The sequence below is a fragment of the Drosophila mauritiana genome, chromosome 2R (genome assembly GCF_004382145.1).
Source record: "Drosophila mauritiana strain mau12 chromosome 2R, ASM438214v1, whole genome shotgun sequence".
Lineage (NCBI taxonomy): Eukaryota > Metazoa > Arthropoda > Insecta > Diptera > Drosophilidae > Drosophila > Drosophila mauritiana.
In genome coordinates, this window is record NC_046668.1 from 18,567,889 (window position 1) to 18,591,913 (window position 24,025).

Consider the following 24,025-nt stretch of genomic DNA (forward strand, 5'->3'; position numbering starts at 1 on the left):
CCAACAAGGGGTAATCAATGGCCTCTTAATGGTTACAACTATATTGGGTGCTAGACCATTTAATGGCGAAATTATTAAATCATTTTATATTTTCAACATATTACTCTTGCGAACGGCAAATAATTCAAAATTCAATTAATGGCAACATTACTTCACGTATAGCATGCGACAAGCACACGCTTTTCCCACGAGTTTGCTGTACTCAATAATGGTATCGACATCGCAGACAGCCCCGCGCAGCTGTAAAAAAAACTTATATTAATTATGAACCATTGATTTTATGGTTAATAAACATGCCTGTCTGTAGTGCCTGTAGTTCGTGCAGGTTTTCGCATCCAAGAGCATCATAACTTCGTCTAAGTGCTCCTTCAAGAACTCATTCACATCCCTAGCTGCAGGATCTTCGTTTAAGCGCTGGTATTTATGTTCGTCTAGCTTAGCACGAATGACTGAATATACACGTGATTGTTATTAGTACAGCATATTGGCAATAAAATTGCAAACTTACCATCGGTGAGCGGTAGCCATTCATAGGTCTCCGGGCACAGCAAGTAAGAGGGGGACAACTTGCCCTTGTAGCGCATTTTGGGGCAGGAGTGTATGTAGAAACCCATATAGTAATACTTAAGAGAAGGCACATTCTCGGCGAGCGACTGCACCAATTCAATTTCCCTGTAAGAATTTCCTCTATGCAGTTTTATCTTTCTTTGAACGGAATCTTGCTATACCTGAGTGAACCATATGTGCCAAGCGATAAAAAGCTATAGTCCGGATCGTAGAAAAAGTACACCGAGCTTACACAACCCGGCAGAATGTCAATCACGCCCACGGCAATCAGCTTGTCGTCCAGCCAGTACTGTTGATGAAACGAACCATAGCCCATTTCGGGACCATCCCTGGGTTTCTCATTCTGCAAGCAAAAGCGTCCCGGAGATATGAGGTTAGAAGTAAGACTTTTAAGTGTTTGCACTATTATAGAGGAAAACCTTCAGGGGAGTCGCCTGCAGATGGTCCTTGTACGCGTCCTGATTCTTTGGCGGATCATTATGTATCGATATCTGGTACTTCTTATAGAGCGCAAAACTCTGGGGCAGGGTCCGCCGGAACTCGTCGTCGTAGACGTGAATTAAGCGCAGCTGCGAATATATTTTTGAGGCAAGATGAATACTCGTTTATAATTACCTTAAGAGGCGATTTGACCAAGAACCGCTGCATACTAGCTAGGGTGAGGCATGCTGGGTTATCATTATGAACGGTTATTTGGTATTTGCGATACAACGTGATCACTGCATCGGCACAAGTGCGCTCTGTGTCTGAGGAAGCGACCAGAACGATCTGCAAGAACACAAACAGCACAAAGACAGATGTGTCTACATGTAGCGGGAGACTCATACTCGGGGGACGGACACAGGAAACACATAGGCGCAACATACAGTATAAACCCTCATAAACATATGTACATAGGTTCACGCAATCCAGCTCAGCTTTGCAAACGGTCTAACTAATTATTCTATCGACATTTATCCGCAACGCACCTTTAGCCGATGTTTGTTTGTCTCGCTGTCCGTGTTCAAGAAGTCGCGAAGAGTCTTCTCCTGGGAAACGGATTTCGTTGAGATGGAGGCCGAGTCACCCAGCTTGGCACGCCGTCGATCCAATCGCATCTGCTTGGCCTTCTTGCACGGCTTGTTTGAGATCGGTGCTGCGGCTAATAAACAAAAGAGGGAATGATATATATAATAACGAAAAGAATAAAGATTTACAAAAAGATAATGATTCGATGACTACGCTAAGTTGAACATTTTGTTCCAAATTGTACATAAACTTTTGTTTAAAGAATCTTAGATAAGATAATCATTAATTACACGAGTTGATACTATTGCTCAGTTTGCTTATAGATTATTTTTTTACTTATTACGATGCTAAAGACTTGACAAAGCATTATAATCGAATCAAACCCCTTTTGCACGGGTTCGCTACCAAGCACAATTAAAGGAGCATACGCACATTTGTTGGACCCCAGCGTAGGAGCTTCGACCGCGGGAGCAGCTGCCTGCTTCGGCGGCTTCTTCTGAGCCGTTGCCAGTGATGCAACATGATCGACGTTGATAACAGTGGGACTCTTATCGGGCAGCTGGGGTTGCGGTTCGCTGGCCGTGACCTCGGGAGCCCCTATGGCGTCATCGGCATCGGCTTCCCCGTCACCGTCGCCGGCTTCCGGTTTGGAATCTCGCTTGCCGTCGCGCAAAAAGCGATTTATTCGTCGAAGAATGCGCTTGTTCGACTTGGAGAGCTTGAACTCCAGGCCATTACACTTGATTGTGTAGCAGGGGCAGCAGGTCTCCTGGTTGCGCAGCTTGTAGCAGTAGTTGCCGCACCGCCGCCAGCCGCGATCGATGAGGTCCTGGTAGTCCTTGCAGTCCAGCCGATACGCGTGCATACCTGTCATTCATGACGAATCCGCAATTAATGGTACATTGCACCTGGTTTTTGGACTGGTTTTGCGTGTTCTCACCGTGCGACAGGCTGCAGTTCGCTCCCGCGCAGTAGCCGCACTTGCTCTGCTGGCTGCCATAGTACTGCACAATGCTGCCGCTCATTATAAAGCTCTTCCAACACCGATTAGATTACAAGCATAGTGCATTTAATTACGACTAAAATATTTAAGCTGCAAGCCGCTCTGTTGCGAAATTTTATATGCAAGCAGTGTGACCAGTGCTCTACGATTAAAAAACACCTGCGCAATAAATGGTAATAGGCCATGTACACTGCAATTAGAAATTACTAACTTATCTTATCTGAGAGATAAAGTATATTTGGACTTATAAAGTTATATATATTAAATTTTATATTGAATCATTGTATGACTAAATTTAAACTTACAATATTATGGGAATGCCCCTATTGTGTCTCAACACGGCCACACTGGCCAAATCGGTTAAATCGGTGCGAAGTCTTATAATAATAGTAATGTTTGGAGCCGCAATAGGTGCACCAATTAAAAATGCATTAAGCTAAAAGCAACGAGTTAAGAATCTGTAAGTAAATTTGTCAATAAAAGCTACAGTGCATAAACACGTCGCATTGACAGTTGGAAACTTCAGACAAATCCGTTTAGTGCGTAGTTGTTAAGTGAAAGTTTTTAGTGGCTTACATTGTAATTGCAATGCAACTACACTGCAAGAAAATCCAAATTCACTAAGTTTCAGCAAAATTCAGAGTGGCATTTATTGGCATATAGGTAGAAAGCAAACAATATACTCATCCAAGTATAAAGTTCCCTGTTTTGAGAGCACCAATAAACTGGTTTCAGTCTCAAAGCGACCTTCATACCCACAAAGTTAGTCACTCTAATCCGGAAAAGCAGTGCATCGAACATGGTTATCACCTGTCGTTGCAGCTGTGCTAGTACGATTGTCTTTGTTGGCTTGCAATAAGTGCATAACTAAATTGGTTTTCTCTGCAGTACACAATGATTGACGCGGCTTCCGCCGAGCGGGGAAGCCCCCAGTTTATTGCCCTCTTCAATGACAATCTGAAACTGGGCCACGACGGCCCACAGGCAGTCAATGGGAAGGACACCCACCAGCACGTACCCGCCGACCTGGAGGCGGCCTATGGAACCTTGTACGCCGTCTGCCAGGATCACGCCGCCTTCTTTGCCAGGGACCACACCGAATTCGGCCAGCGCCTGCATGCCGCCCACATTGCCTGGCAGGACTTCATCGTCCTGGCCAACCGACTGGTCCAGCAGATCGCCGCCTTCGCCCACGAGTACGATTTCGACGAGCAGACGCCGGGCAATGGATACAGGAGCTTCATCTACGTGACCAACGCCTGCATCGCGCATGGCATTAGCATCTGCCAGCAGCTGACGGCCACCCGTTCCACAATTTTCTTCCGCAAGAAGTTTTACATGAAGGAGGTGGAGGCCTGTTCCCAGCTGTTGTCGTCGCTGTGCACATGTCTGCAATACCTGCTGATACTACGCCAGTGGTCGGCTAGCACGGGTGATCTGTTCGCATGCGGAAACCACACTGCCGAGCAGCTCTTCGAGCTGGGCGACACCATCAACCAGTATTGCTTTTACGGACGCTGCCTGGGCTTTCAGTATGGCGACTCGATACGCGGAGTTCTCCGATTCCTCGGCATCAGCATGGCCAGCTACTCGGAGTCGTACTATTCGCAGGAGGACGACGGTCCCATCGTCAAGACCACACGCAGCCTGTGGACCAGCGGCAAGTATCTTATGAATCCTGAGCTGCGCGCCCGTCGCATCGTTAACATCTCGCAGAATGCTAAGATAGACTTTTGCAAATCCTTCTGGTTTCTGGCCGAGTCCGAGATGATGCACAAGCTGCCCAGCATTGTGGGCAGCTCCATTAAGGTAAACCGACTTATCGAATTGCCAGCCGAGCCGCTAAAGCTGCCTCGCCGTAAGGATTTCAAGGCATCGGAGAATCTCAGCAGTGACGTTAACCAAAACCAAGGCGATGGTGATTTTGTGGAGATTCCCGTGCCCTCGGCACATTTGGGACCTGGTCTACCGGTCTCTGTCCGCTTGCTGAGCGCGAGGCGACGTGCGGGAATGCTGGGTGAGGGTCGCTATCGTGGCTGGCACAAGCCCATTCCGCCGAGTCCTTCGATTCTGTTTCACTGCCATGGCGGTGGCTTTGTGGCCCAATCGTCCAAGTCCCACGAACTGTATTTGCGCGACTGGGCCGTGGCACTGGACTGTCCTATTCTGTCGGTGGATTACAGCCTAGCTCCTGAGGCACCATTTCCACGCGCCCTTCAGGAAGTTTACTACGCCTACTGCTGGCTTCTGAACAATACCGAACTCCTGGGCACAACGGCTGAGCGCATTGTGTGCGCAGGTGACTCGGCTGGAGCAAATCTGTCTATTGGAGTGGCACTCAAGTGCATTGAGCAGGGAGTCCGAGTGCCAGATGGTCTGTTTCTGGCCTACTGCCCAACACTCGTCAGCTTCGTGCCCAGTCCCGCCCGCCTTCTCTGCCTGATGGATCCCCTGCTGCCCTTCGGTTTCATGATGCGCTGCCTTCGTGCCTATGCCGCTCCCGCCCAGGAGACACTGCAGCAGAATGCCAAGCAAGTCGAGGATGCGGCCCAGATACGCAATGCCCCCAAGTCGAATGTGGGAAGCTTGAACTCCAGTCGCCGCACCTCGATGGCCAGAAGTCCGCTTTCGCCGCTGGAAGCCAGCATGGAACCAGATGACGAAAGCAGCGACACCTTTGCCAGTGCCTCAGCCTCTTACCACAGCCAGACGGTGGAGCGTACCGATCTGCCCCACACCGAAGGCGACAACAGCTCGTGCGTCTCGTTCGAGGACGACTCACAGCCCATAGTGCACTACCCAATCGAAATATCAGCCGACCCACCTAAGGATACCGCCTCTGCAGCCTATATTGACAACTTTCTGGACAAGTATCTCATTGACACGGCCACAATGGAGGTAACCGAAGAGACCGCTCCCGAAGCGGCGCAAGCGCAGGCAAATGGTCATGCGAAGATCAGCTCCGATGATGATATTCTGGTGGAGACGGGTCGGGATCTCGTTGCAATAGATACGCTGCAGGGTCGTCTGCAGGAAGCCGTCAACAACATAACCAACACCTTGACGCGCTGCACGCAGTCCTATGAGATTCATGGGAGCAACGTGATGGGTCAACAGGACGTGCGCAACATGGACGCTCTGATAGCTCGGAGTCCCAGCGAGGAGTTCGCCTTCGATGTGCCTAAGGATCCATTCTTGTCGCCATACTGGGCCAGTGATGAGTGGCTTTCCCAACTGCCAGAGACCAAAATACTTGTGAGTTCACATAGTTAAAAGAAGTATTGGTAAATAATTGGTAAATATTTTTATTTATTTTCCATACAGACACTTAACATGGACCCCTGTCTGGATGACTGTGTTATGTTTGCCAAGAAACTGAAGCGGCTGGGGCGACAAGTTGACTTGGAAATACTTGAGGGGCTGCCGCACGGATTCCTAAATTTCACAATGGTATGAAATGCGCTGGCTACAGAAGCTTAATAATATTGAAAACTAATAACATTGTTTAAACGTTCAGTTATCCAACGAAGCCATGGAGGGTTCAAAGAAGTGCATCAAATCTCTACAGACGTTGCTTCAAACCGATTCGAAGCTGAAGAACATTGACAAAGGCAACTCGATGGATGACGAGGAGTCCTCCAGTCCCAGTGCAAGTCTAGGCGCTTCATAGGATGAATTTCCATCGGTGTATATGCCTATTGGACTGGAGAACTAAGCCCCCGACAATGAACAATATTAACCGATGGCAGATTGTAAGTGGCAATGGGATTTCACCATCACTGTAAAATATTGTCACCTGCATTTATACCCATTGGATTTCTCCACCCACATAGGCGTGTATATCGAATTTTGTTATGCGCAGGAACAATTTAAATTGTTCATTGTTATACGCACTTTCTTGCTTTTTATTACGTATGTGTAATCTCAAAGGTTTTTTTATACAATTTTATATGACACAGCTTTCTATGTTTTATATACTCACAAACTAAGTATAGGATACGTATGTATGTAGCTTCTAGCATAAGCAAGCCAAGTATGCAAGTATTGGAAGCGTGTAAACACGCATTATTTATTACATGTATTTACATACGATTAATGCTCTTGAATGCAGGCACACACTCGCTTAGAGCTCTTTGTTGCAAAACTCCCGACTATGTGCCTCATACGGAACGAGTACTTATATACACAGTGAATAGAATAATCGCCCATTATTACCCTTGATTTCAAACTCCCCCAATAGTCTGTCCAGATTTTTTGCAGCTGCGGAGGCTAACAAACGTCAATGTTGGATATATGCCAATGTTTTTTGTATATCCCACGCCAAGGTGTTTGATGAACCAATAATCTTAATATACGTTTGCAATCTCTCTCCTTAAACGATACCCAGTGTTATATATGGAATGCGAATAAATGGTTATTACGCCTAAAATCAATTGTACAACTCAACCAGTTAACATTACACAGTATAGCTTTTATTGATCAAAAAATGCGGATTTACTTAAAAGTTAGGAATGAAGTGAACGTGGTGACGATGGGGGAACATAAATATGAGGAGCACAGCTGACTTATGTCTCGTTGTCCTCGATCTTGGGTGCCAGGTAGTAGCGAATGTGACCCAGATCCTTAATCGCATATTCTACTACCAGCGGAACATTTGCACACATCGACAGCTGCACTTGGGTGGACAATGGCGTCGCCTTTGTGAAGGCGTTCAGGTAGCGACAGGCAAAGGTCAGCGTCACCGGCTCCTGCATCTCGATGATCACGGCCTCCTCCTCCTTGTCGACAGAGCCAGTTTGGGCGAGCTTAATGTTGGCGGTGCCCACATCGCCGCTGGCCGAGAACTTGACGCCCTCCTTGGTGCAGCAGATTACAACGGATTCGCTGAATTGCGCCAGATCGCGGCAGATGCGAGCGAACTCCATGGCCGGCATGCGGACCACGCACGAGAAGTCCGTCTCCGGTATGCCCAGGTGCTCCTGGTCGAGGTTCATCAGCTTCATCTCGTAGTCGGATACCTTCTCCTGGTTAGCCGATTCGAACATGATCGTGACGGTGTCGGCGTTATCCTGCGCCTTCATCGTCACATTGTCCTCGTTGTTGGCGCACTTCAGAATCTTCGCCATGCTGCCCAGATTCATGCCCATGGAGAGATTGCGGTCGCAGCGGAACTTGTCGAATCCATCGGAACGCAGGGTCAGCGAGACAAGCGACACATGGGAGTTGTCCATGGCCTGTAGCTGTGGGTTGAACAAGGTGTTAGGATATGCATTTAAGATCTTTTTGGTGCAGTTTGTACCTGAATGCCGGAGTCGCTGCAATCGAAGGTTGCCTCATTGAGCAGATCTTTGATGGCATCCAAGATCTTCTTCAGGATGGTGGCTTGACCCAGGCGTGCCTCAAACATATTGAATGTGTTTTATTATTTAAATACTGGTGACGGGCTTAAGAATTCAACAGCAGTAATGTTGCCGCGGCTGTGACTTTCGTATGAATGATGAACGTGGGCTGTTTTTTTTATACTTTCAGGCGGGCTAAATGAGCGGGATAGGGATGTGAAAAGCCACGGGCGATATCGCCTGAATCTATCGATAGCAGCCAGCGGGCCTGCCAACCTGCCAACTGGTTTGATTAACAAAACAGACATATGTTCTGTTAAAAGAATATATATATATTTAAAAAAATGAATAAATTATTACAATATGACAATACATTAACGCAGACGATTGGTAATAAAAGTGGGAGGGGAGCGCGCATTGCGCTTATCTAAGCGGCCTGCAGCTTTAATCATTCCACGCAGCTCAGCAACTCCCAGACCTGAAATAAATTTCTTTTACTTTGTTACTTTATAAATACACTTGATTTTTACCAACCATGCACTGTTTGAGTTTCTTGCACGCCCCTCGGATCCAATTGGGTAAAATAGGCAACTAAGGCGGAGTGTTTTTGCAGTGTAGCCACACAAAGAGCCGGTATCATCGAAGACAGATTGAAATCCTTGTAGGATCTGCGTCGCAACAGCTCCTTTACTAAAGTCAAATGCCCAGCATAAGTGGCAAGTGTCAGGGCATTTTGGCCAAAGTAGTTCATAGCAAAGATGTTTGCCCCGAATTCCAGCAGCGTACGGGCGCACTCAAATCGCCCCAAATAGCAGGCCTTCAATAGGGCGGTGTTCCCATACATGTCCACATCCTCGAGGTTGTGTTGCCTGCCGTCGCGAGCCATGGTGCACACGATGCGCAGGGAAACGACATCATCCTGTCCGACGCAGCTGAGCGCTTAAATGCAAATTTGTATCATTATTAGGAATTCGCATTGCTAATTTTATTTACCATTTATTTCACCCATTTTGCAAAGCTTTCATTTAACGGTGCTCTAGGGATGCAGTACGCTATAACTTATTACGAAATGCGGGGAATAAAATTAAAGATATCAAGTAACATAAGATATGTTGTTTGATGTTTCAAAGGTGCACAGAGAGCATATCTAAGTGGCACTTTAAGCATTTTCATTGAACAAAAGTTCGGCGCCTTTTGAATTTTTAAATTTGCATTAGTGATGGACCAGAGTGCGCCTAACAGCACACGGCGTACTATTAACAGCACGCGAACGGAACGTGGCAGGCAATTTTAGGTCTTTTACTCCGCCTCAGGCAGCCACATTAATTCGGCCTTCTTTTCTTTTCCCGTTTCCGGTGAGTAGTGTGCTGCCCATTTGATTTTGCCAAAATTTTAAACCAAAATATCTCTTAATTCTTTACAGTGAGGAGTAAATACGAGAATATAAACGGCAAAATGGTGAGTTACCCTAAAATATTAGCGATTCTTAGCGCCAAGCGACAAATAGGATGTAAATTGCAAATGCCGTTAGCTGTTGGCAAAAATGGCGTGGTTTATATGCATTATACTAATGTTTTTTTGTTGCATTCTTGCAGTCGCTCGTCATCCCAGAGAAGTTCCAGCACATCCTGCGTATCATGAATACGAACATCGACGGCAAGCGCAAGGTGGGCATCGCCATGACCGCCATCAAGGGAGTGGGTCGCCGCTACTCCAACATTGTGCTGAAGAAGGCCGATGTCGATCTTACCAAGCGCGCCGGTGAGTGCACCGAGGAGGAGGTAAGTTGAGCACGCCCAATCCGTTCGAGACACACACCAACCCAAATTCCATGTTTGCAGGTCGACAAGGTGGTGACCATCATCTCGAACCCTCTGCAGTACAAGGTGCCCAACTGGTTCCTCAACAGGCAGAAGGACATCATCGATGGCAAGTACTGGCAGCTGACCTCCTCCAACTTGGACTCGAAGCTGCGTGATGATTTGGAGCGTCTGAAGAAGATCCGCTCCCACCGTGGTCTGCGTCACTACTGGGGCCTCCGTGTGCGTGGCCAGCACACCAAGACCACCGGTCGCCGTGGTCGCACCGTGGGTGTGTCCAAGAAGAAGTAAGCTTAGCAGCGTTCCCTGCCGGAACGGATTTCCGATTCGACTTTAATTTTCACATCAACCACAAAATAAAAGAAAACACGGAAGCCGGAACGTTTTAGTGCGGAGTATACGTGAAGTTTGTTATATTTCTAATCTGTTTACGTATTGGCGTCATCTAAATTGTACGAATATGTCCAGTGGCGAATCGCCGGTGAATCCGCAGAGCAGCATATGCCTGCTGTGGCTGGTCATATGCAAGACGGCCCGCTTCCAGTTCTCCAATACGCTAACCAGCGTGATCATTGTGGGGCCCATCGTCGTCTTCCTCGTTTATGCGGCGACAGCTTTGTTCCGAGAGCCGCAAGAGGAGACGTCGGTGAAGTACCCGCCCGTCAACATCACAACCAAAGTGCCGTATGTATAAGCCGATTGCCACAATAGTCCAGGCCACCCTGACAACACCACATGAACCAGGTACATATTCTACTCACCTGAGAACCTAGTCTTGGCTGCTGTCATCGAGGATGTCGTTCACGATCTGAAGGCCGTGGGCAGTCAGGCCTTTGCCAGCGCCTCTGAACTGAATAATGCGCTGATAGGAAAGGATACATATGGCTACGTGGGCATTGAGTTTGACGACAGCTTCAGCGACATAAATGAGCTTCCTGTTAATGTCACGGTGGGCCTGCGTTTTCCGCTTCACCTGCGCAAGAATCCCAAGATGGTTTGGGACAACACTTCGATCTTGAAGCACTCCAAAATGGACATTGATTACTATCAGGTGGAGGGATTTTTGGTTGTGCAAGCCAAGCTCAGCGAGGCGTTGATCAGGGCCAAAAACGAAGCCGTCGACCTGCCGGAAGTAATCCTGCAACACTATCCCGATGTCGCGGAAGTGGACAACTTGGATAATAGGGTAGCTTTGTGCGGAGTTCTTTTCCTGCCCGTCACCATATCCGCCGCATATCTTGCCCAAGTATGCACTAAGTTATTTACTTCCATTTATGCTAGCTTGATGGTATTTTTAGATGATTGTGATGGAAAGGCGCGATCATTTGAGGGACATGCTGGAACTCATGGGCGTGAGGGCATGGATATACTGGTTGTCCTGGTTTCTGGTGGCCTTCCTGCTCCTGTCCATTCCCACCGTATTCATGGTTCTCTTGCTGAGGTGGCGCTACTTTTCGCTGAGTGATTCGTCGCTGGTGCTGTTCTTTCTGCTGGTCTACAACTTGGAGGTCCTCACGTCGGCCTTCATGATTTCGTCCTTTTTCTCGGACACGGTCGGCGTGCAAGTGGCCATAGTGATCGTGCACCTGGTTGGCTGCCTGCCATGGCGCCTATTGCTCATGGGCTATAATCCCACTTTACCGCGCACCATATTCGTCTGCTTGTTCCTGAACAGCTCGTTGTCCATGGGGCTGCAGCAGTTCATTAAGAGCGAGAACCTCCGCTTGGGCATGCACTGGAGTTGTCTCTTTAAGCGCACCGATTGGGATGAATTTGTGCACCTGGGCCCCATCCTCCTCTTCATGCTGTTTGGCTGCGTGTTGCGCATACTGGTGCTGGCTTACATGGAACAGCTGAGGAGTTATCGAAATAGAAAGTGGTATTTTCCGGTCCAGCGTTCATTTTGGTGTCGATGGAATAGGCGACCTCGATCCGATGACTTCGATGTCGAAGGGCAGGAGACGGGCATCAGAGGCCATCCCCTGATCGTACAGGCCCGGAACATTGAAAAGGTCTTCAACGAATCGGTTGCAGTTAAAGAGCTCAATCTGAACTTTTACCAAGACGAGATCACCGTGTTTCTGGGCCACAACGATTCGGGCAAGTCGACAATCTTTATGCTGCTGGCCGGCTTCTTAAGTCCCAGCGCCGGCGAAATCACCATCAACGGCTACGACCTGGCCACCAATCAGAGGAAAGCACGACAATCCATGTGCATTTGCCCGCAGCACAATGTGCTGTTCGAGAAGGTTGACGCACGATGGCACCTCCAGTTCTACTGCCGCCTCAAGGGACTGAGCCGGCGGGAGGCTTCTGCCGAGACGGACAAGTATCTGGAGATCGGCCGCTTGCAGGACTTTGCCAACACCAAGGTGAAGAATCTGCCGAGCGGTATTAAGCGTATGCTCATGCTGTGCTGCAATCTGTGCGGAAACTCCAAGGTACTACGCCTATCCTTGTGGCCTTTAGTGTAGGTTTCCTGCATTCCAGATACTCCTGTTGGACGAGCCCGGCACCAGCATGGATCCTGCAATGCGCAGCAGCATGTGGGACCTGCTGCGGCGGGAACGCAAGGGTCGCTGCATCATCATGGCCACGCACAACATGCATGAGGCCGAGGTGGTTGCGGATCAGATTGTGGTTCTGTGCGACGCCCAGGTGATCGGATACGGCACCATGGGCTTTCTCACCCAGATCGCGGGCACGGGCTCATCTTACCTGCTGATCTGCACCAAGATGGACACGTGCTTTGTGGCGGAGGTGACGAACTTTCTGCAGATCCGTTTTCCGGACATCAAGCTGCACAACGAGTTCAGCATTTACGTGACTTACGAGCTGCCCACCAAGCATGTGGCGCAATATGCGGGCTTGTTTCTGGAGCTGGAGGAGGCATTAGGCGAACTGAATCTGGCAGAGATCAGCGTGTGTGCCCCCACGCTGGGAAGTGTCTTTCTGCGGATGGGGGAGGATATGAGGCAGTCCTGGAACCGAATTAGCTCCTTTGACTTGCTGTCCAGTCCATCGCCCATGTCGTCCCTGCTCAGTAAGTGGAATATGTGCATACATATGTTTGAGCATCTTTATAAGCACTAAAATCCAATATCCAGATCTCCTGCCCACCTTCGAAGTGCGCGAGGACGATGGTAGCGTGAAGTGTTGCAACCAGTGGCGGGCGATCGTGGGGAAGAAGAGTCTGTTCACTTGGCGCCACCGCAAGTTCTACTGCACGATCATTGCGACGCCAATCATCATCTGCCTGCTCATCATCTCGTTTGCCATCTTCATCTTCCTGGTCGATCATCATCTGTGCGAGCTGCTGGTCACGGATTTGAGCATCTACCCCAAGGCGGTCTTTGTGATCGATTCACCAGCGGAGGGGAATAGGTTTGAACGACGCTACATGGCGAATGTCATCGGGCAGGGAGGCACAGTTCGGAGTACGGCTGGTACTCCTATCGATGACTATCTCCTGGCGGAGATGAAGTCGGATCAGGTGAAGGTGCAGCATACGTTTTTGGCCGGCGCCACCTTCGACAGCGAAGCCAACTCGATCGTCGCCTGGTCGAACAACAAGCTCAAGCACGGCTCTCCACTCTCATTGGGCCTGGTGTACGCGGCCATTGGGCAGGAGCTGGCCCAACTGGATATACGGATTGTGAACAAACCGTACCAGGATACGGTGCAGCAGGCAGTGCGGGGACTGATCTACGCCAGCACCATTGAGTTCGCCGTGCTTGTGTTCCATTACCTTGTCCTGAGCACCACCATCTTTGCAGTTTTGCCGATCCTTGAGCGCCGGTCCAAAGTGCAGCATCAGCAATTCAGCAGCGGGGTGAGCAGGAGCACCTACTGGCTGTCGCACCTGTCCTGGGACTATTGCTTTTACATCGCAATGATCTTGCCTCTGATCGTGGTCGCCGGAATCACAATAGGTTCCGTGTTGCCCGTGATAGTTCAGTTGCTTGCCTTCGGGTTCTCCGCCATTTCATTCACCTATATGTTGTGCCTGATGTCCCATGATTTCGGCAAGATGTTCAGCATTATATTGTACATCAATATGATAGGTAATTATGGCTTCATTGTATGCCTTTTGGATACTGTAAGGTAACTTTGTTTCCAGGTGTCTTGGCCCTCTTCATCCACCCAAAGAGTCCGCAAGCTCGGTACGCTGTTATTGAGTCCGTGCTTTTGGTCCATCCACATTATTCATTGTGTTGCGGAATGTATGAGGCGATACGTACGAGTACCTACAGCTTGAAGGCGCTACTTCACCTGATATTCGGCGGAGCGGTGTATCTCATCATTGTGGTGTTCGCATGGGTTCCGCGCCGACTAAACTATGTCTTCAAGTTATGTTGAGATCAATTGTGCTCTAAACGTAATACTAACCGATTACCAATTGTTGTTTAGGTCCATTCGCAACGAAAAGATATACCCGCGCTACGAGGATGAGGATAAAGAAGTTGACAAAATCCGGCGGAGATTAGCCTACCTGACCACCGCGCATTACGCCTTCTTTCCTCTGATCCTGAAGAACCTATCGAAGCGCTATGGCAGCTTTGTGGCAGTACGGTCCCTAACATTGGATCTCAATCCGTGAGTATCACTTAAGTATGAAGGTGAAGCTAAGTCACAACATCTTTTTCCAGGTTCGAGTGCGTTGGCTTGCTGGGCAGGAATGGGTCTGGCAAGTCCAGCACCTTCCGCATGATCGTGGGCATGGAGTCGATCACGGCGGGCAGCATTCACATCAAGGGCTACAGCCTGAAGACGCGTCCCAATGACGCCTCGCGACACGTGGGCTTCTGTCCGCGGGAACCGATGCTCTCGTCGTTCATGACTGGCAAGGATGCGCTGCGCTTCTGTTGCATGATCAACGGCATTCGCAAGGAATATATCAAGAGCTTGGTGGCGTCATTGGCCGAGTGCTTTGAACTCGTGCCGCACATGAACAAGCGCATCAGCACATACAGCAATGGAACGAAGCGGAAGCTAATGATTGCCATGGGCACCCTGGCGCCCTCGCTCATGTGCCTGGACGAGCCCACCGCCGGCGTGGACATGCATGCCAAGTACGAGATATGGAGGATTTTGGACGGCATCCGCCAGGGTGGTCGCAGCATTCTGCTGACCACGCACAACTTGGAGGAGTGCGAGTTTCTGTGCACCAATGTGGGCATCATGGACCACGGCTCGCTGCTCTGCTACGGATCCTTGTCGCGTCTGAAGCACCGCTTCAACATGGGCATTTTCGTCAAGGTGAAGATGGGCACCAGAGCAGAATTGGACGATGACCGGGACAATTGGATGCGGCTCACTATGATGGCCCCAAACGATAATGAAATGGGAAGCATAGTGGGCGCTCGCCGCATGATGTTGGCGCACTTGCTTAGACATCACAATCCTCCAGTGGAACCAGTCAAGAAGTCGGGGACCAGTCGAGCCCAGCCGGACACCACAAATTCGGAATTGAACATGCGCAAGGACTACGAGGCGTTGCTGCGGGAATTGGAGGAGGTCTTCAAAAGGGACCATCCATACAGTACGGTCAGGTATATAAAGTATATATAATATATATATTGTATCAGAAAATGCATATGGGCTCACAAGCTTTTTGCTCAGATTATATTTGGCATACGTTTCGTATGAGTAATTTTCTATGCATATTTTGAAATTACTTATCGCCTCAAAGTTTTCTGAAAAAATGCAACAAACTAAAACAGTATCCATATGAATTGAAAAAGTAGGTTTTTCTATTTTCGTTTTATTTGGGTCACGATCATTGCTAATTATCGATATTCAGCACTTGCAACAGCAGATTGAAATTTTCAATACACTGGTGCACACACAAAGATATCTACATAAACATTTGCTGCTCACTTTGGATATGAACTGCGGTTTATTTACAATTAATATATTTATTTATAGTCTGGGTAAATCGCGCATACTGGCGCAGAATTGAAAATAATCTTGTTTATGTTGTGTTTAAAGAAGTCATGCTTGATTAAAGGAAAGTTATTGTGAACTCACATATTAAAGTAGGTACAAATCATAGTTATATCTGGTAATTTATTTAAAGATCTAAGAGTTATATATATTTAATTAATTATAATTAATTGTTCCCACCAGCGAGAAGTACTCCTACCGCGGCATGATCACCTTCTGCATTCCCAGGGGGCAGATCAAGTGGTCCGCCATCTTCGACTACATGGAGAACTTGAAGGATGAGCTGCAGATACTCTACTACTCGGTCAGTCATACAACTTTCCAGGATGTGTTCATGGAGTTTGTGAGGAAGCACAATCAATAGAACCATAAATCCCCCAATGAATCACACAAATGAATGCTATCCAAACGAACACCTTATCGTATCAGCGAAACTATCTGTGAAAGCTTTGCTTCCAAATGCTAACAAATGGCCCAAATCATCAGTTGGCATTGCAAAAAGCGGCTAAACAATCAACAGTCGGCCAATTGATACTCTTATATGTAAATCTGTATGGTTATATTTTATGACGTTGCTAATGAATGCAAACAAATGCCTTGAGATTCTCGTTGGTCAACGTAAATATGGTTAAAAATAGGAAATCGCACCCTAAGTTAGAGTAAACAAGAATCGGTTATGGCGTAACTATTGTCCATCCAACGCTTTTGGTCTCCTCTTTCGCCAGAACATTAGCCAAAAATGTGTGTCTGTTGGTACTTTGAACTCCCAATCCGTTCTGAAAACTTTCCACGCGCAAGACGAGCGTGGTCTGGGCTTATTAATGATTTTTTTATTTTATTTATTTGTGCTTTATCCCTTATATATATATGTACATTTCATTAAAGCTAATGGTATAATTTGGTATTTACAGTGTTTAGCTAAGGCTTTCATCTGAAATATTTATTAATTATGTCTAGTTGACCTGTTTTTAGTTTTTTGTATAACAATATTTATTATTTATTAAGGAAAACAAGGGAGAAGAAAAACCTTAATTGACTTACAACTAACTTAAAAAACTAAGACTTGAAACAAAAGATTGTTAATATTGTATTTTTTGTTGAACTTTTTGTACACCTACTTTTATATGTAGGTACTTAGTGTTTGTGTAATAAGGTAAGTTCATTATTAATTTTAACAGCTTGTTTTGGCATATTTGAAGTTTTTTGATATGAGTTTGAGCACATCTACCCCAAACAGGTGACCCATACATTAATATTGGATTAAAAATTGTTTTAAAAATTATGATCTTATTGGATATTGATAATTTAGATTTACGATTTATTAGAGGGTACAGTGTGCAAATAATTTTATTAACTTTCATAATTGTGTTGTTGATGTGGTATTTAAATGTTAGTTTTTTATCAAAAATTATACCCAAATATCGAATGTTGTCAACCCATTGTATTGGAGAGTCTAGTATTCGCAACTGTCTATCAGGAAGATAACGAGGTTTCCTTCTTTTTGTAAAAAATATAGCATTCGTTTTATTAGGGTTAATTTTAATTTTCCATTTTTTGTAATATATGTCTAATTCATTTAAGTAACTCTGCATGGATTGATTTATCTCGCTGTACGAGAAACCAGCACTGTAGACAGCGGCGTCGTCAGCAAACAGTGAAAGTACACAGTTTGTAGCTTGTGGAATATCGTGTGTAAAAATATTAAACAATGTAGGTCCTAAGACAGAACCCTGTGGCACACCTGCATTTAAGATTCGTCTAGCAGATTGACTACTGTCCAAATTAACGCTAAAGTATCGATGTGTCAAAAAATTTTGAACTATTTTAATGAGGTATATGGGAGTTCCAATCATCTTTAGTTTGTGCAACAGTCCGTCATGCCATACAGTATCAAATGCAGCCTCAATATCAAGTGTAACCAGCCCTACAGATTGTTTGGATTGGATACTTTCTTTAATATAATTTCTTAGTTTTAAGGTCGGCAGTATGGTATTTAGACCATTTCTAAAACCATACTGTACCGTTGGTAGTGTGTTGTGTATGTCCAAAAATTTCACCAATCTCAATTTAATTAATTTTTCCAGAATCTTGGACAATCCGCTTAATAGGCTTATTGGTCGGTAGCTTTCAGGGTTATCAGGAGGTTTTCCTGGTTTGAGAATTGGAACTATTTTTGCTATCTTCCAATCCCGTGGGAAATAGCCTGCCTGAAGACAGTGATTGGCAATGTTAACAATATGATTAATGGCGCTTGTAGGAAGGTTTTTCAAGGATATATTAGGTATTCCATCAATTCCAGGAGATTTTCTAGTATGGAGAGCTTTTACAATTGAAAAAACCTCTGGATAAGTGACTCTACAAATTTCTGCGATGTTGTTTGGGGTTTCAGCTATAGATTGTAAAGATATTTTGACTTGGTCAATTGTATTTTGGTTTGAATATGAATGTGTCAGATTATGCTTCAGTTGAAAGACATCAGCAAGAATATTCGCTTTTTCTTTTCCAGAAGCGTATATTTCATCAGCTTTACTTAGACACGGAACAATTTGTTTTCTTTTTTTAATTGCTTTGGTTATATTCCAAAAGGGTTTGCTGCATTTATCCAGCTTTTGAAGTTTATTGTTCCATTTTGCATTATTATAAATGAAAAGCTCTTTTCGTATGATGTAATTTAAATGATCACATCTTGATTTTAATAATGGATGACGTGACCTAAACCATTGTCTTTGGATAATATTTCTTGTTTTAAATAATTCAGTTATATGTACAGGGAGTGTAAGCTTGGAGTGATGTATAGGTTTATGAGGGACTGCTTTAAGAAAGGCATAATTGATTACTCTAGTGAAAGAGCCGATTAAATTATCAATATCCAAAGTCGATATCTGTGAGCAGTTGACAACCACCTCTTCAACCATCAGCCTTTCATTTATAATTCTCTTAAAAAGCGCCCAATTTGCCCTTCCCAAAATCGGATATGTTTTTACATTGCGCATAAAATTTGTAGAGTATTTAATAACCACTGGTAGGTGATCAGAGGAAAGCTCTTGCATTACTGCTGGATTAGCCAGCTGGTTAGGGATATTAGTGAGGCATAGGTCCAATGTTGATGCTTTTGCTTTATGGTTATGCGGAATATATGTGGGTTGCGTAGGGTACAAAATACTGAATTTTCCCAGGTCTGAAAGTTCATTGAGAATTTTGCCCCAACCATTGGCTCGGGTACACTTCCATGCTCTGTGGCGCGAGTTGAAGTCCCCGCAAATTAGAAAATTTCCATTTATTTGTGAGATCTTAAGGAGATCAGATCTATACAAACTTTTTAAATGATTATGGTCCCAAGATAAATCACATGAACTAGGAATACATTTTGAAGTATTTCCAGCAAAGTAAATAGAGTAAATTTTTAGACTGGAATTAGAGTCAGTGTTGATTTGTATACCTACATTTTCAATAACATGACTTTTAATGCAGGGTATTTGTTCATGTATCAATGTGTTACTAACTGCAATGGCAACGCCGCCTCCCCTACTTTCCTTCCTGTCATTTCTGTATATAGTGTATTCGGGTATATTAAAACGGTCACTATGAGTCAGCCACGTTTCATTTATAAGTGCTATGTGAATGTGATTATTTTCTAAGAACTTGATCAGTTCTATACGTTTGTTTCTAACGGCACGAGCATTCCATGCCATAATATTCAAATTATCAATAAAATTATTTGTTTGTGTAAACATACTTAATCGCTAACTGAGAAATTACTTGAAATTGCTCTCCCTTATTGGAGCATTCATTAAGTCTTGTTATTAATTCAGACAAAAGAGAATTTATCTCTTCACATGAAAAGAGATTAGTTTCATTTGTGATATTTGCTTTGGGATTAGGCAAAGTATGAATATTGGTGAGTGCATTACTATAGCTACCAAAGTTGAGTTGTTGCACTCTCTTAGTTTGAGTAGGCAATGAGATCTGGGGTTGATTTCCAAAGAGAGCAGATGGAGCGATGTGTTGCTTAGAATTCCTCATTCCATGAGCTTCCAAGTTATTTCTTCCAATGCGTTGTGATGAGCGTTTGGAAAGTAAATTGAGATAAGAAATTCGGCATGGGCATGTCAGTTCTGTCGATGGATGGTCGCCTTTACAGTTAGCGCATTTTTTGTTGTTTACGTCCATACATACGGCAGTCTGGTGTGATCCAGCACAATGGGCACATGATGTTTTAACTGAACAATTATTTGATCCATGTCCAAATAGTTGGCAATTGTAGCATTGAGTAATTTTATTCTGCAATTTCACTTTATACTCCCAGCGTACTTTAGTGTGGTTGACATACATAAAGTTTTTGCGCAGTTCCTTTACTGTGATACTTTTGTTAACGAAATAAACAATGTACAGTAATAATTCATGATCAGACTTAGTTTTCTTTTCCACAATTTTGACTTCGGTGCATTGTAATCCTAGGTTTTGTAGCATGGATTTGACAGTTTCAATTGGTAGTTTATCCAGCCCGGATAAAATGGCTTTGTATGGCTTGTTTGATCTAGTATCGTACGTGTAGAACTCACAGTTATGTTCCTTGAGTTGGTTACAAGCTGCATTGAAACAGTCCATATTTGGTAAAAATATTTTAATTCCAATTGAGATGGTTTTAATAAAGTAATCATCAGTTTTAATTTTAGCCATTAGCTCGTGTACAAATTTTGTATTTTGTTTAATTAATGTTATAGGAGGTGGTTTGATTATTATTTCATCAAGTGTGTCCGTTTCAATAGGTTTATCATCATTATCATCGTCTAAAGTTTGTAGTGGACGAAAATAATTTGTAAATTGCTTGGAGCCCCGTTCGTTCTGGCGCTCCACTAGTGGTTTATTCCTTTTAGTACGCATTTTTTCAACGGCAGATGCTTCAGCATCACCAATTGCATCACTTGAACGTTTGATTGTAGTCCTTTGCGAATATCACAATTAAAGAAGAAAACAGAAAATATCTAATGTACACCAAAATGTTCTCAGAGAGAACAGAAGATAACGATCGCAGCGTTCAATTTTTACAACCGCGTTCGACAAGAGCTAGTCGAAGACGCTTATTAATGATGTTTCGACAAATCTATCAATTGGCGTTTGTTTACAGGCGAAACCATTCACATGGCTGACCCCGATGGCTTCTCCAATTTTAAGCAATTTGCTGTCTCCGACCCTCAATTAGACTTTGTTCCCGCATGGCGCAATAGTCAATTGGCAAAGGTAAGCGCTTGAAAGTTATGGCATTCGTTCCGAAATAGATTCCTCATCGAGTGAGCAATGTTGGGAGAGCCTCGCATAACCTTGGTAGCTGATAGCGTACGAATTTGCTTATCGCAGGAAGTATTCCACAAATCGTGATTTCTGAAAACACACATGAGCCGTAAGCCAACCGAGGTAATTATTTCCATCCAAGCTGCAGCTGGGGATTGCAAGTATCATGTTTCCCCAGCAGCAGCAAAAAAAGGCAATCACACTTTTTGTAGAACAGATTTCTTTAATGATCAGCAGTTTGGCTTTACAAATACACATAACTTTCACTGCTGCGAGTTATTGTTCAATGGTTGATTGCGACACGACACGAGTATATAATTAGTCTATAGTATATTTGTGTACATATAGTAGAGGTATATAAGTAAACAGAACTCACACTGTGGCGCAATGTAATGATTTAAGAGCCATGTAGTAACTATTTATAGGCGGTGCTCACTGTAGTGTATATCTAAAATCCCGACTTCGAGCTGAATGATTATTATAGTAACTATGTATGACAATATCGAGTAACTATAAGGTATGAATATAAATAACCCATTAAAATTAGATGTACTACTAAATCAATCATTTATGTGGCGCATTGTGGCTGCCAATGCTCAACATGGGAAAGTAGTCGGCCAACACGCTTTCAGGCTTCAAATTGATTATTGTCGCTCTGTAAAAGTTCATTGAGGTAGAATCCTACTTTTTATACGTTATTGTAAAAAACATTTGACTATTCTTAATGACGCGCTTGTGAACATTTGCAACACGACTACTAACTACTAATTATCGTTGTTTACATGTATATGGAAGACTCTGTTTTGGTCGCTCTGTATGCCAGTTTCGTTCACACAGGTATACAAAAAGGTCACATAGTTATGCACTTTTAGGTACGACATCCGTAACAAGACTAAGCAAATAGCCGACGCCTTCTGGAAATTCTTTTATATGTATATATATTCTACACTAAATCTAAGCCGGGCGGAACTACTGCTCAGTTAGTTTAGTGAGCGTTTCGTCCTGGGCAGTTTGGTCCTGTTCTTCTTCATGGCGTCGCCAGCGGCGAGACAGCATGGGTGCGAAGAGATCGTAGTCCAGCTGCTTCCGAGACTTGTCCAAATAGATTTCCGCGTTTTCTGCCTTTCCAAAGTGAGCCAGCACAATGCTGCTGCCATAGCCGACGACCACGGCGATAAGAAAGCCGATCACGCTCAGCCACAAGTAGGAAATTCGATATAACCAGAAGTAGTCCGGTTCGATGACCACTCCACTGCTCTTTGAGCTGAGCTCGATGGCACGCGCCATTACAGCGGTGGCATTCTCACAACCCGCTGTGCTAAACTCCAAGGTAACTGGCTTTGGTTTGGGTCCGCCGAATCCCATCCAGAAGGAAACTATTAGGGAAACGAGGAAGCCAAGCAGCACGCCTCTTTGGTTGCTGCGCGTAGTGCAGACTCCTAGTGTGAAAATGGCCAGCAAAGGGCCGCCCACCACGCCGAAAATGGTAAGCGAGGCCTGGAGAACTCCGCCCATGGAGCCAGCCACAAAAGCCAGCCCGATGCACAGTAGGCCAAAGATGCATGCCACAATCTTGGTGGGCATCGTGGACTTGGAGTCAATTAGCGTCCGTTTAAATATCGCCTTGTACAAGGGCTTCAGGTAATCCTCCAGTGTTACAGCCGACAGCGAGGTAACTGCCGACGAAATCGTGGAAAGACTGGCGGAGAATATTCCGGACACGAACAGCCCGCACAGTCCAGGATATTGACCTGCCGAAAAAAGAAATCAAATAATGGAATTCCTTATTGGATGTCTTTCCTACTTACCCATAGTCTCCAGTGCGAAGAGGGGCATGATCTGATCCCGCTTGTCAATGCGTCCCTTTAGCACTGGGTCACAATCTCGATAATAGTAGAATATGGACAGTCCACTGAAAATGGTGCTAAAACTAAGCATTCCTAGGATGGGCAGGTTCCACCAAAGCGCCGACTGAGCGCTCTTCAAATTGCGGACACTCAGGAGTCGCTGCACTTGCGTTTGATTAACTCCATACAAGGAGAGGTAAGTGACCATGCCGCCAATGATCAGAGACCACCACGTATGCCTCACGGTGGGATCCAATGAAAACTCAATGAAGTTGACGCGTCCTCGCTCCACAGCCACCTCCCAAATGGCCGCGAATCCGCCGGCCTTAATGGCCGACACTGCAATCACGGCGTAGATGGCGGCAAACATGAGGAAGGACTGAAACACATCCGTGATGAGCACCGCCTTCAGGCCGCCAAGTGTAGAATAAAAGGTGCACACCAGTCCAATGACCACGATGGCCATTGATCGATGAATGCCGGTTACAGCTTCCAAAGCGAGCGCTGGTGCATACAGTGCAATGCCCATGTAAAGCACCATTTGCACGGTGAAGGCCAGGGAGGCGGACAGACGGGTGGCCTGGCCGAAGCGCCGCTCCAGATACTCGTACACACTGGTCGTCCGCATCCTATAGAAAACAGGAAGGAAGAAGTACGCGGCAATGGGCGTACTCAGCACGTAGGCAATGTTGATCACACAGAAGATGGTCCCGAATTCGTAGGACTCGTTGGAGACGCCCATCAGTGAGATGGCGGACATGAAGCTGGCCATCAGGCTGAAGGAGACCGGAAAAGTGGTCATGCTCTGGTCCGCCATCAGGTACTCCTGTGTGGTCCTTTGCTTGCCGCCCGTATACCGATAGTAGATGCCAATCAGAGCCGATATGACCAGGATGGTGATCAGCACGGCCGCATCCCAGGCGTCGAACGTTCCCACGGGCATGTTGTTGTTGACTGGATTCCGCTTGTCACAGAACTGGAAGTTCGACGTCCGTCACTGGCCCTAATTGATTTTTCCACAAGCGTCACCACCAGCGGCGATTGGACGCTCCTCTTGCCCAGCAGTGACCTTTGGCGCAGTCAACGTTTTCTAAAGTACGTCCAAGTGCACGGCGAACGGCGTAAAACAAGACGCGTGCTCGCGAAATCTCCGCGCAAAAAAAAAAACGTTCTCGCCGAGGCTACGACCGTTAAATAACTGAT

General features: G+C 45.6%; 7 protein-coding genes across 8 annotated transcripts; 3 read left to right on the forward strand and 4 right to left on the reverse strand.

Moving 5' to 3' along the window:
* Positions 1 to 43: 43 nt before the first annotated feature.
* On the reverse strand, positions 44 to 2,713 carry LOC117138397 (arginyl-tRNA--protein transferase 1). Of its 2 annotated transcripts, none has more exons than XM_033300473.1 (8): positions 2,516 to 2,713; positions 2,008 to 2,442; positions 1,536 to 1,708; positions 1,183 to 1,335; positions 729 to 910; positions 509 to 672; positions 298 to 449; positions 44 to 240 (listed from the first exon to the last, which is right to left on the reverse strand). In XM_033300473.1, the coding sequence occupies exons 1-8, from the start codon at positions 2,598 to 2,600 to the stop codon at positions 148 to 150; spliced, it is 1,437 nt and encodes a 478-aa protein (XP_033156364.1). In that variant the 5' UTR covers positions 2,601 to 2,713; the 3' UTR covers positions 44 to 147. The 2 variants fall into 2 exon arrangements, with proteins under 2 accessions (XP_033156364.1, XP_033156365.1); XM_033300474.1 differs by lacking the exon at positions 1,183 to 1,335 and adding an exon at positions 987 to 1,136 and having other exon boundaries at positions 2,516 to 2,711.
* Positions 2,714 to 2,929: 216 nt separating this feature from the next.
* On the forward strand, positions 2,930 to 7,011 carry LOC117138394 (hormone-sensitive lipase). Its single transcript, XM_033300467.1, has 4 exons — positions 2,930 to 3,038; positions 3,467 to 5,833; positions 5,903 to 6,028; positions 6,096 to 7,011. Exons 2-4 carry the CDS (start codon positions 3,473 to 3,475, stop codon positions 6,246 to 6,248), a joined length of 2,640 nt encoding a protein of 879 aa, XP_033156358.1. The 5' UTR covers positions 2,930 to 3,038; positions 3,467 to 3,472; the 3' UTR covers positions 6,249 to 7,011.
* Positions 7,012 to 7,028: 17 nt separating this feature from the next.
* On the reverse strand, positions 7,029 to 8,122 carry LOC117138399 (proliferating cell nuclear antigen). Its single transcript, XM_033300475.1, has 2 exons — positions 7,878 to 8,122; positions 7,029 to 7,818 (listed from the first exon to the last, which is right to left on the reverse strand). Exons 1-2 carry the CDS (start codon positions 7,983 to 7,985, stop codon positions 7,144 to 7,146), a joined length of 783 nt encoding a protein of 260 aa, XP_033156366.1. The 5' UTR covers positions 7,986 to 8,122; the 3' UTR covers positions 7,029 to 7,143.
* Positions 8,123 to 8,276: 154 nt separating this feature from the next.
* LOC117135413 (DNA replication inhibitor plutonium) lies at positions 8,277 to 9,016 on the reverse strand. Its single transcript, XM_033295566.1, has 3 exons — positions 8,911 to 9,016; positions 8,452 to 8,856; positions 8,277 to 8,395 (listed from the first exon to the last, which is right to left on the reverse strand). Exons 1-3 carry the CDS (start codon positions 8,924 to 8,926, stop codon positions 8,292 to 8,294), a joined length of 525 nt encoding a protein of 174 aa, XP_033151457.1. The 5' UTR covers positions 8,927 to 9,016; the 3' UTR covers positions 8,277 to 8,291.
* A 250-nt stretch (positions 9,017 to 9,266) lies between these two features.
* On the forward strand, positions 9,267 to 10,135 carry LOC117135417 (40S ribosomal protein S18). Its single transcript, XM_033295569.1, has 3 exons — positions 9,267 to 9,375; positions 9,513 to 9,698; positions 9,759 to 10,135. Exons 1-3 carry the CDS (start codon positions 9,373 to 9,375, stop codon positions 10,026 to 10,028), a joined length of 459 nt encoding a protein of 152 aa, XP_033151460.1. The 5' UTR covers positions 9,267 to 9,372; the 3' UTR covers positions 10,029 to 10,135.
* Positions 10,136 to 10,178: 43 nt separating this feature from the next.
* Positions 10,179 to 16,965, forward strand: LOC117135414 (phospholipid-transporting ATPase ABCA1). The gene is made up of 9 exons (XM_033295567.1): positions 10,179 to 10,421; positions 10,482 to 10,983; positions 11,036 to 12,178; positions 12,228 to 12,780; positions 12,845 to 13,801; positions 13,858 to 14,086; positions 14,148 to 14,333; positions 14,387 to 15,289; positions 15,867 to 16,965. Exons 1-9 carry the CDS (start codon positions 10,198 to 10,200, stop codon positions 16,045 to 16,047), a joined length of 4,878 nt encoding a protein of 1,625 aa, XP_033151458.1. The 5' UTR covers positions 10,179 to 10,197; the 3' UTR covers positions 16,048 to 16,965.
* A 4,212-nt stretch (positions 16,966 to 21,177) lies between these two features.
* LOC117135416 (putative sodium-dependent multivitamin transporter) lies at positions 21,178 to 24,012 on the reverse strand. The gene is made up of 2 exons (XM_033295568.1): positions 22,784 to 24,012; positions 21,178 to 22,726 (listed from the first exon to the last, which is right to left on the reverse strand). Exons 1-2 carry the CDS (start codon positions 23,763 to 23,765, stop codon positions 21,945 to 21,947), a joined length of 1,764 nt encoding a protein of 587 aa, XP_033151459.1. The 5' UTR covers positions 23,766 to 24,012; the 3' UTR covers positions 21,178 to 21,944.
* Between the last annotated feature and the right edge of the window lie 13 nt (positions 24,013 to 24,025).